The 18,448-nt window shown below is 37.1% G+C and overlaps 1 protein-coding gene across 2 annotated transcripts; it reads right to left on the bottom strand.

Moving 5' to 3' along the window:
• Positions 1-1,518: 1,518 nt before the first annotated feature.
• On the bottom strand, positions 1,519-18,417 carry EIF2S1 (eukaryotic translation initiation factor 2 subunit alpha). 2 transcript variants are annotated; one of them, XM_025444268.3, is made up of 8 exons: positions 17,976-18,417; positions 13,572-13,813; positions 11,206-11,285; positions 9,102-9,253; positions 5,338-5,444; positions 3,712-3,809; positions 2,882-3,025; positions 1,519-2,065 (listed from the first exon to the last, which is right to left on the bottom strand). In XM_025444268.3, the coding sequence occupies exons 2-8, from the start codon at positions 13,810-13,812 to the stop codon at positions 1,940-1,942; spliced, it is 948 nt and encodes a 315-aa protein (XP_025300053.1). In that variant the 5' UTR covers position 13,813; positions 17,976-18,417; the 3' UTR covers positions 1,519-1,939. The 2 variants fall into 2 exon arrangements, with proteins under 2 accessions (XP_025300053.1, XP_025300052.1); XM_025444267.3 differs by lacking the exon at positions 17,976-18,417 and adding an exon at positions 17,733-17,757.
• Positions 18,418-18,448: the final 31 nt, after the last annotated feature.

The raw sequence follows: 18,448 nt of genomic DNA, 5'->3' as shown, positions 1-18,448 counted from the left end.
GACCCAAACTATTGCTAATTTTCAGTTGTAGGAGTTGATAACCGCTTTACCTCACAAGCAGAATGGGAGATGACATTTTAAGGAAAAGGCTTGGCTTTGTGTGGAGATCCAAGATTTGGATAAACTGAGCAATTGTTTTTGTTGATCTGTTCCTCAGGTCATTTAGAGCTGGGTATGTAGCTTTTCCTCATATTTGAAAGTGATATTGTTAGGTCAGCAGGGTATATGTTTAATTAGTTCTCTCCTTCATGGTATCAGTGAGGTATTAATTAATCTTTTCTCTGGGAAAGATCGTAAATTTTGCAAAATTCTTGTGGAACTAAGCCAAAGGCTTGCATGGGATAAAATCACTCACCATGGAAGTCACCAGTATTTCTGAGTGGTTCTGCCTTTGAAGTGTAAAAATTCAGTAAACAAAGTGGAAATTCAATTCCCCTGCCTACAACAAACATTTAATGAGTACCTCATATATTCTGAGGACATTCTTCACGCCACAAGCTTTATCGACTTGTTTTTTAACACCTCAAAAAGACCAAAGTGAAAATCATGTGCCAATTTTGAGTACACCTAGATCCTCCTCTAAATATTCCCAATATGGCATATACTAGTGATCATACTTTTGGATTTAAAAAGCTAGTAGAGGCTGCTAAATTAAACTGGGACAAACCTTCAAAAATGGCATAAACTCTTTATCAACACACTCTATGTTCTAGTCCCTTTAATATTGAATTAAGTCTAGTATTCAATCAATTAAGGTGAGTTAGGTTTAATCTTTGAAGTATTTAAATAGCTATTCTTAGGAATAATTAATAAATCTAGTACCGCCAGTATCCTAAGAGATTAAATCTATGAAACAGAAACAGACTTGTTACACCTTGGCTACTGTAACTTCAAACCATGTGTTATCTATGAAGTTTATTTACCTTTATTATTTATTTACCTTTAGATTCATATACCTTTTAAACAATTAGCTCTCAAACATAAAAATGATGGAAATGTAGAAAGATCACTGTAACTGTGTTCAATCAGATCCCTACTCATTATAAAGAGTTGAAGCTCTAGGTGGCACCTAGTGAATATGTTAATGGGGAAAAAAAATCAAAAGTTGGGCAATGATACTCAAAATAACTAAAGCAGCATCATCTTTAAAACAAAACAAGAAACTTTACTACCCTGATTTACAAACTTAGGGCAAGCAGCTTAGTACACCAACAAGGACCAGTGTGATAAATTCCCCCTCATACCATATATTGTCCTCAGTTTCAAATTGGTAAAAGGCACACATCCTATGTAATCTTTAAATTGCATTTAAGGCTTTTTTCCCCTAACAGTCAACTTTAACTGTGGTTAAAATCAAAATTATTTTCTCTAAACCCTCCTTTTGAAAGGATCCGTTATATAGATCCTTTGGTCACCTGCCCTTATAGTTCTACATCTAGACTAAAATGAAAGTAATAGAATTAGGGTCTTAGTAATCATTAAGCTTTTAACTGGTGACAAGAAGGAAGAAGCCTATAGTTAAATATCCCAGAAATTTATTTAATGTTTGCTTGATACATTTTATATAGAAAGATTGAGGCTATTTGCTTTGGGTGCCCCTGGTAAATCTCATAGAGGCACTGAACTACAAAGGGGTGCCAATCTGGAGACATCAGAAATGGAAACCACAAGCCCAATTTTATGACTGTTCTTAAAGATTTGTCTCTAGTGAAATTAGGCCCACTCCCTTAAAAACTGCTGAATGTTGGAGCTCTTGTGAGAAAACAGCTGACTTTTAGGAAGGCATATCACGTTTTGGTCTGTTGGAACATTTAAATACTTGGAAATAAAAAATATTCAGCTTTGAAGTTTTCAATACTGGAAAACTTTCAAGTCTAGGGTTTACAGCCAGGAAGGGCTGCTCTGTGTTCCTTAAACTGGACTCTTGTTTCCCACAAAGTTAATCTTCGGCTTTGGCTTCCATTTCTTCTGCATCATCATCTCCATCCACTTCTGCATTCTCTCTCTCAAGCCTCTCAAGCTGCCTTGCAAGTTCGGTCTCATCTGTATCTGTGACCACTTTAGGCTGTGGAAGCAGAGGTATAATTTCAAAGTGAGGTAGTTCAACAGTATACAAATTCCATTTCAACACCATGACTGCCTAGTATTTTAACTCTTAAACACTTGTCTAACAACTCTGCCATATCTGTTCATTTTTGAGTGTTACTGTATCATTAATAAATTCCATTAGATAAATGATGGAAGAAATACATAAGAGTAAGACAATATAGGAAAAAGAAATATGTTCGTAGTAAAACAAAATATTCCCTTTGGTCATTTCTATAAGCCAAAACTGGCTGTATCTTTCAAACCCACAAGATATCTTATAAAAATGCATCTTCTGGATTCAAAATAAATTCTAATTAGGTTTCATTTTTGCTGAGATGAGGAAAATACAGACTAATGTTTCTAATCCTGAGATCAAATTTTAAGCCTTCCACATTAAATTCTGATAACAAGCACTCATTTTTGTTGCCTAATTTTTTCCTGTTGCAGGGGAATAAACCTAACCCCATCAGTGACCTTAGTCTTGAGTGTCATCATATGACACTTCTTGTTTACTTATAAAAAGCCCTTTTAGGACCCTCTGAGTCTATGATTATTTTAGGGTTAGCAGAGTTATAATCCTAAATGTATCTCATATTTTAAAAAGCAATGATTAAGTATTTTAGATGATTTAAATTTTCTATCTAATCTGATCCCTAACCCCAAAATGGGGTTTGAACTCAAGACCCTGAGATCAAGAGTCTCATGCTCTACCAGATGAACGAAGTCAGAGCCCCTAATTTTTTTCTAATTTCTTATATAATTTAAGAAAAAGCAGAAACACTACAGAGCTTACCTCCATTTGAACATTGAAGACACCCCTCTTTTCCTCAATCTTTTCTTTTATAACAGCCATAGCTTGATTGAGAACAGAGAGGCCTTCTGTTCTCTCCAGGGTTGTTGTAGTCATCACATACCGAGGAGGAGCTATTAGATTAATCTAAGGAAGAAGACAAAAATTCAATTATGAACACATCTGTCCAATACCAAACTATTAGGATGTTTAAGAACTCTTTTGCTAATCTGCTACCTTAACAAAAATCACTCCAAATTTTATTTCCAATCCTGTAAATCAGCAATTTGGGGGTGGTTTGTTAATGTAGCAAAAGCTAGTTGATTCAGTGATATAATACAGCATAAACAGTCCATTGTAATATCAATTATGTAGAATTATGACTTCTGGATGTCTGGTGGCTAAAATAACTACAGTCATTATCAGTATAATGGATAATTTGTCTCCAAAACAAAAATTCTTATTTGGTTTTAAATTAAACTGACAGAAGAAAATCTAAGAGATTCTGAATAACCATCTGGATAACTGTATTGATTAAAAGATTCAGACCAAAAGTCCTAAAGATATGCATGAATACAAGAGAATACATTACCCATTTCAAGGTCTTAGGAGCATCATGGACACACCAACTCTATATTATAAAGAAAGTTTAGCACAGCTGGCCCTCTGGCACTAAATACCATAGAAATCTTTATCCACTGTGATAGTAGCAGTAGCATCCCTTAGACAACATCACTGAGAACCACTTTTCCTAACTCTTGTTATGAAACATGATCATAAAAAGAATCTTGACTTGGTTTAGGTTGGTATTTTAGAGAGAGAAAACTGCTCACCTTGATGGGCATGGTTTCTGTAGAACAATTCAAACCCGCTCTCAGGGCTTCTTTTACGGCATCAATGCCTTCATAACCGTAACAAGCCACTTCGATATCTAAAATTATAGAAATTCAAGAACTTATACCAAAAAATGCAAAGAAGTATTTAAAGGCTTAAAAGAAATCAGACGTGTGGCAGATATACTAGCATTCATATACTTATAAAAGCTTCCCTACCCTTTCAATTATAAATCAACCCCAACTATTAACTTTCTTTTAAGATTTCATTTTTTATTTTTTCATTTTTATTTTTTTTAAAGATTTATTTATTTATTTATGATAGACATAGAGAGAGAGAGAGAGAGGCAGAGACACAGGAGGAGGGAGAAGCAGGCTCTATGCCGGGAGCCCGACGCGGGACTTAATCCCGGGACTCCAGGATTGCGCCCTGGGCCCAAGGCAGGCGCTAAACCGCTGAGCCACCCAGGAATCCCCAGATTTCATTTTTTATTTGAGAGAGCGAAGGAGGGCACGTGAGCATCAGCGGAGGAGAAGCAGAGGGAGGAGACTCCCCGCTGAGCAGGGGGCCCAATGTGGGACTCATTCCTAGGACCCCAGGATCATGACCTGAACTAAAGGAAGATGCTTAACTGACTGAGCCACCCAGGAGCCCTTTAACTTTCATAATTATAAATATCTGAGTAAACAGTGAGGGGCTTTCCATACAAGCCCCTAAATGACAAAAACTATAAAAGACAGAAATTCAACAAACACCTTGATTTCTGGCTATGCCTTGATTAAAACTATGATTCCAACCTCTCCGTGCCTCAGTTCCTTATTTGCACAGTGGAGAGGAGTGTGATAAAGACTGAGTGAAACAATCACTGCAAATTGTTTAGAACAGTTTAGAAATTACACAGTCTCTGCGCCAGTGGTTCCACTTTTAGGAGCCTCCCTGACAGAGCACTAATACAACTGGGTAAGTGTCTGTGATAAGGCTGCTAATTTGTAGTGTTTTTGTAGTAGTGAAAAATTGGTAGAACCTAAATGTTCACCAAGAGAAGACTGGTTTATTGTTCTATGAAATATTACACCTTGCCATTAAAAAGAATGAGAAAAAGTCCCATGTTCTGTATGGAAGGGCCACCATGATACAAGTGGAAAAAGCTAGCTGAGGATAATTTTGCATAGTTTGATCCCATTTTTGTAAAAACAAAACAATTTACGTCTCAATGTAAACCGTATATATTCCTATATAGTGTATGTACCTAAGAAAAATGGTTGAAAGACTATACTCCGAACTATGTAACAGTGGTTAATCCAGAGGCAGAGAAGGACATTTCTGTACTTTTAAAATATTTTAAAAGTATTTACTAAAACAAAACCACCCCCCTCAAAAGAAAAAGGGCTAACTTAAGGTTAGCTGAATGCATACATGACAGTTTTGACTTACATCAATATACACATTTTATGATGGTTCAATAGAAGCAAAATAATTTCTTAAACTTTTCTTGTTATAAGAAATAGACATTTAGAAAAATTTACGGATTATGATGTAGCAATATATTCTTTGGTAAGGCTCATTATTTAACAGCTTTCTGGTTCATGCAAAATATTTTAAACATCATTTAAAAAATCACTTACCTGCTCGAATTTTGACAGCTTGTGGTGTCAAACGCCTATTAATATTGTTAATAAGTACTTCCCGTTCATCTTCATTCAGATCTAAACTATCCAAAATAGATGGGTCTCTAATTAAAGCAAAACAAAACAAAACACACACATATAAACACAAAAGGCCAAGGTTACTTTATAGATAACTGACACCAAATGCAATACCACAGAATAATCTTCAAGAGAACAGGCTTTAGTGTCAGAATGGAGTTCAAATCCTAGCTTTACGCTTTATGAACTCTGTGTTTTGGGGCCTTTCCAGGCCTCAGTTTCTAACCTTGTAAAATGAGGATGAAAACAGTATGCCTCACTGGCTGTGGTATTAAATTAGATAATGCAAGTAAAGCACTTAGCACTACTATGACAGATAGAAAACACCTAGCTATTATTTTAAGAAAAATTTTAGAGATCTGGCTAACGTAAGGAATTTAAAAGTGTCTAATATAACAGATATCCCGCTATAATTAAACATTTCCACGTAATTAGCAGTCCTGCTTCAAGGAGCTTGAAAAGAACAAAAACATACAAGCAAATTTAAAAATAAAAGTGTATCCTTTGAAGTTAGAGGAGGAAAAGTATTACTTTCGGTTAGTGGGCTCAGGAAGGGCTGCATGGACTGAAGTGGCATTTTATCTGACCCCTGAGTGCCACAAGAGAGGGATCAGGGTTAGTTGCTGGCATGTTTGTGGAACATGAACAGATGAAAAAACTGAAATACTGACTAAAAGGATGGTAGAACTTTAAAAAGCAAAAGTAGAACTGTTTTAATAAAGTTATAAAATATTAAATTAGAAATGGCCTAAGCAAGCATCAAACCTAAAAAGCAGGGATTAAGGAATGAAAGGCAAAAGAATTTGGGTACAGGGAAGTTTCACTCAGCTAATATTGCTTACAAAATGTATCAAGAAGACAAACCACCAGACAATGAACAAATGAGGTGAACAGATGTTTCAAAGAAGAAATAGTAAGTATATGAAAAGCTGTTAACTTCACCAACCAATAAAATGCAAACCAAAGAAGATATTATTATATACCCATCAGTTTGGCAAAAGGGAAAATAATCTGAGATATAGACCAAATGTTGGTAAAGATGAAGAGAAACAGGAATGCTCATACAACTGCTCAAGGAAATATAAATTGTAGAACCAATATGAAGAGTATTTTTGCAAAACTGAGTAAATTTAAAGATATATATAAATGAATCCTGTGACCCAACAACTCTATTGCTACGTATATACCTTAGAAACTCTCAAATGCACACAGAGACAATGTACATGGATATTAATAGCACGGTTTAAAAAAAATGAGGGGAAGAAGGGGGGGTAACCTAATTTCTCTTAATAGAGAAATAAATAAAGCATATATTCTTAAAATGAAACCCTACACAGAAATTAGTATGAAGTGGGTACACATCTATCAATTTGGAGAATCTTGCTATTCCATAACAGCCTTGTAAGTAAAACTGTAAGATACAGAAAGCTATGACAAAATTTCTTTTTAGTTTAAATAATAAAAAACTTTTAAAATACAAAAATGATTCTACATATGTAAAAATACATGTGTATCTATTCACAGATACATATGTGTAATAAAACCATAAATATGTAGATAATGATACATACTAATTATAGAACGGTAGTTACCACTGATGTCAGAGGGGAGTGGGTTGGGGGGTGCAAAACATTATTTCCAACTATTTCAGAAATTTTATTTAATTAAAAGAAAAAAATATGAAATACATATGGCAAAGAATTATCATTAAACATGGACAGTTCACTACATGGCTGATAGAGCAAAAGAATGTCAAGGAAAAGGGAAAAAAACGTATGCCAATGTTGAGCAGTTATAGAGGGGGAGTTGGAAGTGAGAGAGCTAAGCCAGGGCTGGAGGAGGACAGCACATCAAGGTATGAAAGACATGTAGGACTGCAGTCAGAGCAGACAGAAATATAAAGCAATGCTTAATGGTTGAGAGCACAAACTCCAGACGGGAGCCAGTGACTAGGTTTGCATCGGGGCTCTTCTGTTTGGTAACTCTGTGCACATGGACAAATTCTTTAATCTCTGCCTCAATTTCCTCAACTGTAAGACAAGGATAATAACAGCGGGTAGTTGTGAGAAATCTATAAATGTTAGCTATTAGAATTATTGTTAAGGTCTTACCTTCCCCACAATTGCTATGAAAAAAAAGTCACATGGTGGTGGTGGTGGTGGGGACTGCAAGGGATTTGGAGTCTCAGATGAGCCAGTTTGCCAGAGGCTCTATCAGTCCTAGGTCCACTTGGCCATTCTGAGAGCCAAGACGACCAGTATCCTTTGGCAGCACCAAGTAACCTCCATGTAGTGATGAGGCTGCTTGTGGAGCATTAATACTTGGGAAAGAGTATGATGTGCAGAAGGAGAGACAGTAAATACAAAGAACTGAGGAGTCTGGCTATTAAAGAGAGGATATAGTGCTTGCAACAGGACAAAGTAGAGGGAAGGTAAAGAAGTTTGCTTTTAGTATAAATTATAAAATCATTAGAGAAATTAGAGAAAAAATAGAGAAATTCGAGTGTTATTTTTATGCCAATGGAGCAAAACCAACAAAGAGAAAGGCTGAAGACACAAAAGAGGGAATAACGGATAAAAAGATCCTTGAGCAATAGCTGCACACAGGAAGATTAGTCTGAGAACAGGGAAGATATGGATTCCAGCATGACTGGAGTGCAGGAGGTAATAAGGTTGATTATTGAAGAGAAGAGATGGGAGAGAAGGTTGCTGGGGCAGTGGAAAGAGGGGATCCTGTGCCATGGCTTCTATTCTCTTTACAAAACAGGAAGTGAGCACACTGGTTGAGAGTAAGGGGGGCATGGGTATCCGACGGGAGTGTGTAAAAGCTCTAAAATAGCCACTCTAAGAATGGGAGGCAGTGACAAAGAGCAGAGAAAATGGGAGGCAGTAGTGAAGGTGCAGCTGAGGTTGGAGACCGTGAATATGCAGTGGCACCAACCTGCAAGATTGTGGTTTTTCCTAGCCGCACCCAGCATTCTACAAGTGCAGAGAAGGCAGGAACATCGCTCCAAGGCTGGATGTAACAGAAGGAAAAACAGGGCAAAGGCTCATGATATTGGCAAGAAAGTTATTGAAATGATGGATCATGGTATGTCTATGCTGAATAAGAAAGAAGGCAGGAGAGGGTGAAAAGACAGGGAGAAGAAAAAGGTTTGGAATCATAGTCTAGAGTAAGAATTAAGATGACAGAGAGTAGAACTAACTATGGGGGAGCTGGAAGGACAGGAAGCTGTCTGTGGTAAGAGAAGAGAACGTATGAATTAAAGGTTTTGGATGCACACTAAATTGTGGTGATAAGACCCAGGGTGAAGCTGTATGGAAACTGGCTAAAGCAGCATGGGCTGAAGGTCTAAGGAACTGAAGTAAAGCAAACAAGGTTGCAGTTGTACATGAGACATCTACACTGACCCTATAGGTAGCTATAATACAAAATAATAACAAAACCAGGAGGGGAAAATGTGAGATGAAACCATACGGCTTATGGAAACTATGGTATATACCCAATTATATATGCTTGGCTACACAGAATTGGCCCGTATTATAGGCCTCTTACACGGAACTATTTTTGTCTAAATTTGGCAAAGACTGTGCTTTTTAATTACACGTCAGGCTCTCAACCTGTGTGCTAGACCCAGTAACTGTGATATCAGGGTAGAATCAGAGCCAAGAAGGTGTTCTTACGAGACTGCATGCTTAAATGCATCATAGGCACCGTATCCAGGTCTCTTGTATTTGTCATCAAAGACCCAGGCAGTCCTCTGGAACAGGCTCTCCAGCTGCTCATCCTTGGTGTACTCTAACACCTCAGCAACATGACGAAGAATGCTGTAAACCTAGAAACAAAATGAAGGGTTCAAGAATTCAAAGATAAGAAATCTATAGAAAAAAATGTATTTTTAACATTTCAGTAGACAGCATATAAAACAAATCTTTGATTAGACTACAATAATTCCTCAGCAACAAACAATTAACATACAAGTTCTTTTTTCAGAGAGTAATACTTGCTTTCCTAGAACAGTTAACTCAAATGGGTATAACAGTATAAACAATACAGAATTTAGTGTAATAAGACCCAGATTAACTTGACTTTGGGACCATTTAACCTCTTTAAACTTGTTTTCTCTTCTGTAAAAGGGCAATACTGGTATCTCTCCTTTTTACTGCAGATAGATCAAATCTATCCAAATGCAGCACACTATAACTGGAAAACATGACACAAATATATAAAATTTGTAAATTACACAAAGCTTATTATACAACAATAAACTATCACTACTACTACTCTATATGACAGCATGCAATCAGGATTGAGATTTTATTTTTATTTATTTATTTTTAAAGATTTTATGTATTCATGAGAAACAGAGAGAGAGAGAGAGAGGCAAGCAGAGACACAGGCAGAGGGAGAAGCAGGCTTCACGCAGGGAGCCACAGGGAGCTCGACGCAGGACTCAATCCTGGGTCTCCAGGATCACCCCCTGGGCCAAAGGCAAGTGCCAAACCGCTGAGCCACCCAGGTTTTCACATTACATGTAAAAGTTGAGTAAGGTAAGGTACTAACATTGGCTATTTCATTCTACCATATTATCATCCAGATAAGATCTAATATACTCATTTTACAATTATCCTAAGGGGACAAAACAAAGTGAGTTTCCTAGAGTGGAGCTTCTCAAACTTGGTAGGACTTGAGATCCTGTATTAAGCAGTCAAGTGGTGCCAATGCTATTGGTCCAGAGACTATGTTGAGTGGCAAGGTCCTCAGTTCACTAAGAAGGGATTTCACTGATAGTGTTTTCTAATGTTTTATATATATATATATAAAATGTTCATATATATATATATATACATATATATATATATAGTAGTAAACACACCAGTTTACCAGAGATATACACACACACACACACACACACACTACTATATATATATAGTAGTAAACACACTAGTAAAACAAAGGGAAAGATTTGGGTAATGGTCTTTTTGCTTTTAGATTTTTATTCTCTTATTTACTGGGGTTAATTAAGCAAAATTTCAAAAATCTCTTCATTTAAACACTGTTTTCTTGGCATTTTATCTTGAGGACAGAAACATACATGAGAACAAAAGACAAAAAACAGAAACAATGGAAACATTGCCATTAAAAACCAAGGACCTAGAGAATGAAGGATAATCTAAATAGGACCAAAGAAAAAACTATAGATGGAAAATGGAAGAATGAAGAAGCAGGTGTTCTTGCTTCATTAATACCTACTGTACGTAAGTAAAAGATTACAGCAAAAATAAGAAAATGAAACAGAAAGAACCCTAACAAACTGGGGGAGGAAGGAGGTGGAGACTAATAATAGGCCTCTGCTTTGCTTTCCTGTATTCACATTTTACAAACCCTTGCTTATTCTTAACATACAATGGCTGGTTGCCTCTGTTATCCCAGAATGGGGTATAAAGTCAAGAACTACGTACTACAAGAAGTCGAATCAAGTGAAATCACCCATAGTTAATTTAACCTAAAATAACTTAAAAAACACTAATGTCCAGTTAATCATTTTAGAATATTAGGTGATAAGCAATGCCTTAAGGTAGTACCACCATGAGGCAAAAATACTGAACTCATAACTTTTGAAATTAAGTTCTCAAATTACTCTTCTATGTAACTCATAATTGTAAATGGAAATACAGTTATAGAAAATCCAGATTTTCTTTTAAATTTTATGCCAAGAATAGCACATGCTGATTATTCATTAAATTACTAAATGGTAGACTAATCTCACTCAAAACTCATACTTACAGTTTTGGATTTGGTGAATTTATCTTCACATTTGATTGCTTCCTCTGGAGAAACCCTTCTTTTTGACAAATCAATATATCCTGTATGAGAAATTTTTGGGAAAAAAAAATATCATCTCTGCCCAGGTACTACTAGCTTACCACTGCGATAAATTTTTACACCAGATTGTTTGGTGGCATACTTAGACTTATTCCTCACTAAAATCATATCAATTAAACACTGTATAAGATGAGAGATTTTTGTTTTCAGAAACTCACTTGTATTATGTAATTGTAGATTCTTTAACACTTCAGTGAAGGGAACTAGGGCTCTCAATTACTCAAATGAAAGCTAGTCAAAAGATTCTATACTTGTCTTTTTGGTATCCATTCATCAAAGGCTCAATTGTGTTATATTTTCTGTATTCTTTTTTTTTTTTTTTTTTAATATTTTACTTATTTATTCATGAGAGACACAGAGAGAGGCAGAGACACAGGCAGAGGGAGAAGCAGGCTCCATGCAGGGAGCCTGACGTGGGACTCGATCCTGGGTCTCCAGGATCACACCCAGGGCCAAAGGAGGCGCTAAACCACTGAGCCACTCCGGCTGCCCCATTTTCTGTATTCTTTTTTTTTTTTCTGTATTCTTGATGCTCCTTCTGCCTCCTGACCGAAACTGGTGCTTCCTCCTCATGGTGGCCCTGTGTGGGCATGGTGAGGCCATTGCATTCATTGCCATGGCCTTACTATGTTGTCAGTCACTTCCATAAATTAAAATCCCATGAGTACAAAATGAGACAAGCACTTACATGTATTTTAAAGAATTTAAGAGGGAAAAATGGTCTTTTATACATTTAACCTATATATTTCCCATGTCAGGTATCACACCTCATGGGCTCGCATAACATCCTTTAACCATTTCCTCTAACAGAAATCAAGTAATAAATCCTCTTAGTTTCTATTCACCTGAAAAAGTCATTTTGGATTTTCATCATTGAATATTTTAAATATCCTAGAATCCTGGGCTGACAATTTTTCTCTTTTAGTGCTTTAAAGATGTCATTCAATGCTCAGTGTCAGTCAGCCATTATTTTCAGTAAGAGTACCATACTAATTTGTATTACTGTTTCCCTGTAAATCATGAATCATTTTCCTTTGATTACTTTCAAGATTTTCTCGATCTGTTTTCCAATAGTGTAATGTGCCTAGATGTGGTCTTACTAGTATTTATCCTGCTTGAAGTTTGTTAATAAGCTTCTTGTTTATAAATCTGTTTTTTTTCGGCAAATCCTGGGAACTCTGGTCAGGATTTCCTCAAATATGTTTTCTGCCCTTTCTCTTCCTTTGGAATACAGCTTTTAATATTTGACAGGTTGTTTTTCCTCTGCTTTGTTCTTCAGATTGGTTCTTTAAACGAACTATGTGCAAGTCTGACTTGGGCCTTCTGCCATCTTTACCCTGCTCTTAGCCCATTTGGTGAGTTTTTTAGAGATTATACTTTAAATTTTAAAATTTATATTTAGTTCTGAGAGTTTCTAATTTCTCTTTTTTTTAATTTATTTATTTATTTATTTTTTTGAGTTTCTAATTTCTCTACTGAGATTTCATTTTGTTCATTCATTACAAGTTTATTTTCCTAAAATCCTTGAGCAGTTATAACATCTGTTCTAAAATCCTTATCTGCTAACTCCAATATTGTCACCTCTAGGTCAGTCTCCATTTGCTTTTTCTCTTGTTTGGGTAATACTTTCCCATTTCCTCAACTGTTTAGCAATTTTGGACATTATGAATGAATATTCATAGAACACCCACTAATAATCAAAGATATACAGAATACTGTGTTTTGGGTGTTTGTGGTATATTCCTTTTCCAGAATTTATATAAGATATTCTTAAAATCCATTTACCTTTACTCTATTTCCATGTTCCTCCAATAATCTGATTACAAATTTAGCTTCAATTGAATTCACAACCTTAAGACCAAGACCTGAGCTGAGATCAAGGGTCAGATGCTTACCCCACTGAGCCACCCAGGCATCTCAATAAAAAGGAATCTTACAAATATATGAAAACTCTGATTTATGGATCTGTCCCTTCTGAGTTTAGCCACAATGAGTCAACTATCAATATCCTGGTAACCTCTGGGAATAAAAGTCAAGTTATTTGACTCACAAACATTAGCCACGGGAACGTGCTAATTAAACCACCACTAACTTAAGAGGTCTTGCTTAGATGGGTAATTGGCATCTTTCTCTAACAACTTTGTATGTAAAAAAATTTAAGTATAAAAGATTTTTTTTTGGTTTTTACAGCATCAGCAATTTACAAAAAAATTAAAATAAATCATGTTAAATCTGAAATTTATATTTTGCATATTTTTATCACTTACCTTTTTCTTTGTCCACTCTAATGACAACCACACATTCATTCCTGCCAATTCTGATGAGTTTGTTTATAGAACGGATACGCCTTCTGGACAACTCACTAAGAAGAATCATGCCTTCAATATTGTTGTATTCCAGCAAGCTGACATAAGCCCCCATTTCAGCAATGGACCTTACATTCACCATCACTACATCTTCCACTTCAGGAAATTTGTGTTGATAAAATCTACAACTTAGACCCGGCATTCTGCATTTTAAACAAAAGAATCAAGTGAGTGTTCAGTTAACATCAAAATAAAGAAATGTCAATTTTCCATATCTTGCCACTGGAAGAACTATTTGTCTTTTCACCTCTTTAAACTTCTTAAATGGACCAGAAAACGGATGTTCAGGAATCAAGCTTTAATTTTTACTTTGCTCCACATTTTTTAAGGCTTGAGTGATTCTCTGCCATCAGTTTTAGAGGAATCATAAAAAATAATGACCACCTATAAAGTACTTTGAGACCTAAGGATTAAAGGTATATCTCAAGAGTAAATTACTATTTTAATATCATCACTTTAAGAAATAACAAATGATGGGAAGCATCACTACTACTATAAACCTATCAGCCAAACTAAAGCTACTCGTTCTCCAAGTCAGCTAAGTCGTTGTATACTACCACCAATATATAAAGGGAAGACTCTTCCAGCTACTAAAACCATGGTCCTAATCATATATCAAATAATATACCCTATCATTTTAGCCAAAATTACAGTATGTGTTAAGATACAACCTAAAAATTTACTAATCACAAAATATTAAATATAACTAAACACAACTAAATTCTTTTATTGAACAAGTATACCTACTCTCGTATAACTACTCTTGAGAATAGCTTTACAGAACTCCATTACTATAAAGTTCAAGTGTCTCTTAAACTCTATTTCCTTTGATCTATCCAACCTACTTTCAGCACCACTCCTTTTATGACCTACAAGACTTAAATTATACCATGCACAGAGGTGTATTTTTAAAAGAGGACTATAAAACTAATCATAGCTGATGATTTTCATGTTTTTCTACTAATCTTAACCAATTTACTATTCTCAAAGTTCACAAAATAGGCAGTGATAGGACCTAAAAGCCTAAGAAAAGTATGTGAGAATTTGTTTACTTCTTTTATTTTTTTTAGAGAAAGATAGAGAGCAAGTAGGGCAGAGGGCAAGGGAGAGAGAATCTTAAATAGGCTCCACGTCCAGCGTAAGCCTGACGTGGGGCTTGATCTTACGATCCTGATCTTGGCCAAAAATCAAGAGCCAGACGCTTAACTAAGCCACCCAGGCATGCCAATTTTTTCCCTATAATTGGAAAATAAGGCTGCCATTACTTGATCTTAAAGACAAAACATCCAGATCATAGAACACCAGACTTCTGGGGCAGTACAGTTTGAGATGCCAACTGCACCCACACGTATCTTCACAGTGGCCTCCCACTGACTTTTACATCTTTACACTACCTACAGGATCCTCTATGATCTGGCCACTGCCTCTCTCCCATGTTCTCTCCATTTTACAGTTGAAGAAATGGAAACACAGATTAAGTAACTAGTTCTGTTATATACTGTGAACAAGTGATAGAATATGAACCTATGAAGTTTGGATCCATAGTCTGTGCTATTATGCATCAGGCTGTATTTTCACTGTTTTGATAAATATATAAGTTACAAACAGCTTTTAAAAAAGGTAACATTAATATACATACTCAGTGCTAAAATATGTACTTTAGCAAGATTAATGCAAGCTTTTATTTCCTTTTAAAAAGATTTTATTTATTTATTCATGAGAAAGGGGGCGGGGCAGAGACACAAGCAGAGGGAGAAGCAGGCCCCATGCAGGGAGCCCGATGCAGGACTCTATCCTGGGACCCTAGGATCACACACTGAGCCAAAGGCAGAAGCCCAACCGTTGAGCAACCTAGGCACCACAATGCAAGCTTTTAATACTAATCTATCCTGTTTAATAAAAATAAAGCAAAATTTAATAATAGCAGCAGAAATGCATTTCTTTTATACCTTGACAAAATAGGGATTTAGCAAATAAAGGGCAGTAGACATTTCAATGGCCAGAATTACCCACCAAGAAACAGCTGAGCTGGTTGTTTCATTCTTAAACAGGGCTTTTTTCCCCCCTCTCTCTTTTGGAGAACTGTTGTCAAATATCTGTATGTAAAGCACTAAAGTTCGAGAGCTAAAAGTTTTAAACTGAATATCAAAGTAAATGATGTCACAGAAATGTGTTTAACAGTTTTAAAAGATTTAACAGGGACTAACTAACCACATTTACTTACCAGGTTTATTCAAACAGTAAAGCTGATTAATTTTGGGGAAGTAAGACTTAATTTGATGATTAAAGAACACAGGCACTTTTGTAAAGGAATCCTGATGAGAGATATGAATGTTACTGCTTTAAGAGGTACCAATCTCTTTACAATACATAGCGTACAAAAAGAACACAAGTGATGGTATGTTATTTGACATAGAAAGTAGCTAAGAATTACAAAACACTCTAGACATGGATTCCAAGCCTTGCTCTCCTACTTACTAGCTGTAGTTGCTCGGGAAACGCATTCCCATTAAACTGTAATTTCTAGTCTGTGTCATGGACCTCTCAGACCTCTCCTCTCTTTGGAGAGTAACAAATGAGATTAAGAAATATGGAAAAAATTTGAAAAGTGTAATGTGCTATACACATATGACATTAAAAAGCAAAGTGGGTATCATTGCCATTTTGTAGCTTCATTGGTTAAACAATTATTTTTGCAGTATTTATGTACTAAGCACTACTGACACTTAAAGAGTCTTACTTAAGAAAGTATAGAGCGGGAAACAAACTAGTAAGCAAATACAAGCAATATAAAGTACTCTGAAAGGAGTAAGTGAAGCAATCAATTAAAAGGGAACCAAGGAACAGAAATATTAAATGACTTTCTCAAGGATAAATACTTAGTAAGTACCAGAACAGGAACTAAAACCAAGTCTTCTGATATTAATTGCAGAATACCTTTAACCCAGAAGGCGTCCGTATGTGAGAGTACTAAAATACAGTATGTGTTCTTCCACACAAAATATCTATATTTCAATAATATATTAACTGAACTCCAAGCTAATTTCAAATACCCTGCATTGTCAGTAATTTTGCCTGGTCAAAGGGTAGGTTGGACTTCTTTCTTAAACCAGTGCATGGTCAAGTAACCCCAACAGATCCGGGGAGTCCCCATCACTTTACAAAGTTAAGTGTGTTATGTGATAGAGGTAACTCGTGAGAATTCCCACTTGGCTCAAATGTTTCTGGGGAACGTTCTCTGCATGCTAGTTTTTAGTAGAGCAGTGCTACGCAAATAGGCTCTCAAACTGTTTCACCGTAGTTGAAATAGAAAGCACCCATCTACAAATATCACTCTTCTTGAGATCTTAGGAGAATAATTAACTGTCACTTGGCATCAGACCAACTCAGAAGAGGCAGTAAAGCTCTATATAATTCACGAACTGCTGAAAAGACACAGAATCACAAATTTTTTTCCTTGATAACTTCAACTGGGAGAAAAACCAACACTGCCTTGTTACAGCTTTGCTCCAAGAAAACAATGTTTCTTGTTTAATGAAACAGCCTAAGTTCGACGAGTAATAAAAAAGGCCTCAGGCTGAATACGTATTTAACCCCCAAATTCCCTTATCTTTTTAGTTATGCTTAACCGTTGGGGCCACAGCTTGTCTTTTCTCATTGGTGCTGAGATACGGCAAATTGACACTAAGAATAGTAAACTCTTCAACGGTATGTTTTAGTTTCGATGCAAGGGATGACTCGTTCTATAAAAATGCACAAGTCAAGCGACACGGTAGTAAGCATCAATTTAAAAAAAAAAATCAATTATCGGACAGATAAACTATTCTTGGATCCTTTTAACCCAGATCTCACCAACACTGCGGCCCACCCCAAATGGCCCTTCAAGCGCCTGGTCTGGTTTCCACTGAGAAGCAGTAGTTGCTTGGGCGGAGAAGGGGAAAAAAAGAAAAAAAAAAAAAGGCGAGCGGTGGTATTCTGAGCCCCGAGCAAAGCGCTGAGCGTCCCGGGGCGGGGGTGTCACAGCGTTTCCCCGAAGCCGCCCCCCTCTCCAAGCAGCCTCACTTTGAGCATATCGCAGAGGCTGCAGCGTCTCTTGGCTCACTTGGCTTCACCAGACTCCTCGGCTGGTGCACGGACACCCTGAACACCGCGGACCCAGCCGGCGCCGGCGGGGGGGGTCGGACACTTCCCGCGCAGGAACGGGAAAGGGAGGGGTGTGAGCCCGGGGCCTACCCTCCCCGCACACCCGTCACTGCACACAACCAAAGCGAGTTCTTAAAGAATCTGATCTGGGGAACCAGTCACCTGAGGTATGTGTGTGAATCCTGCGCCGGGATCCCGCGCCGTACTCTTTAATCGCAGAGATCGGACAGTCCACCGCAGCAGCGGCCGATCCTCAGCGTGCGCTCGGCTCTACCCCACCGCGCATGCGGAACCGCCTCGCATCACGCAAGCGCCCACAGCATAGAGGTCCCTCTTCCTCACTGACCATAGAGTCTAGGTCCTCCGGAAAAAAAAAAAAAGGAAGGATGAAGATCATAGGAGGACCTGAAAAGTACGCTTTGTCGAACTCTGTCGTTTTCACTAAGTAACTTTCAAGGCGCAGGAGGAGTAGGACTGATCCCTTGTCCTTGAAGAATTAACCCTCGCTCGAAGCTTCAGGCAACCATGAGGTGGCGCTGTGACCAAGATGAAAAGGGGAGGAAGAGAAGGCGTGTACTCTCCTCTCCTGTTCTTTCACCTCGCGCGTGCAGAGTCCTGCGCAGCCTCCTGGGAGT

The sequence above is a fragment of the Canis lupus genome, chromosome 8 (genome assembly GCF_003254725.2).
Source record: "Canis lupus dingo isolate Sandy chromosome 8, ASM325472v2, whole genome shotgun sequence".
Taxonomy (NCBI): Eukaryota; Metazoa; Chordata; class Mammalia; order Carnivora; family Canidae; genus Canis; species Canis lupus.
The sequence above is the reverse complement of the archived record's forward strand: the minus strand, read 5'-3'. Positions and strand labels throughout refer to the sequence as shown.

Coding starts and splice junctions, on each gene's coding strand:
- EIF2S1 (XM_025444268.3), bottom strand. CDS start 13,812: ATGCCGGGTCTAAGTTGTAGATTTTATCAACACAAATTTCCTGAAGTG. Junction 11,286..13,571: donor TAGAGTGGACAAAGAAAAAG/GTAAGTGATAAA, acceptor TTTCTCATACAG/GATATATTGATTTGTCAAAA. Junction 5,445..9,101: donor GCATTTAAGCATGCAGTCTC/GTAAGAACACCT, acceptor TGCTTTAATTAG/AGACCCATCTATTTTGGATA.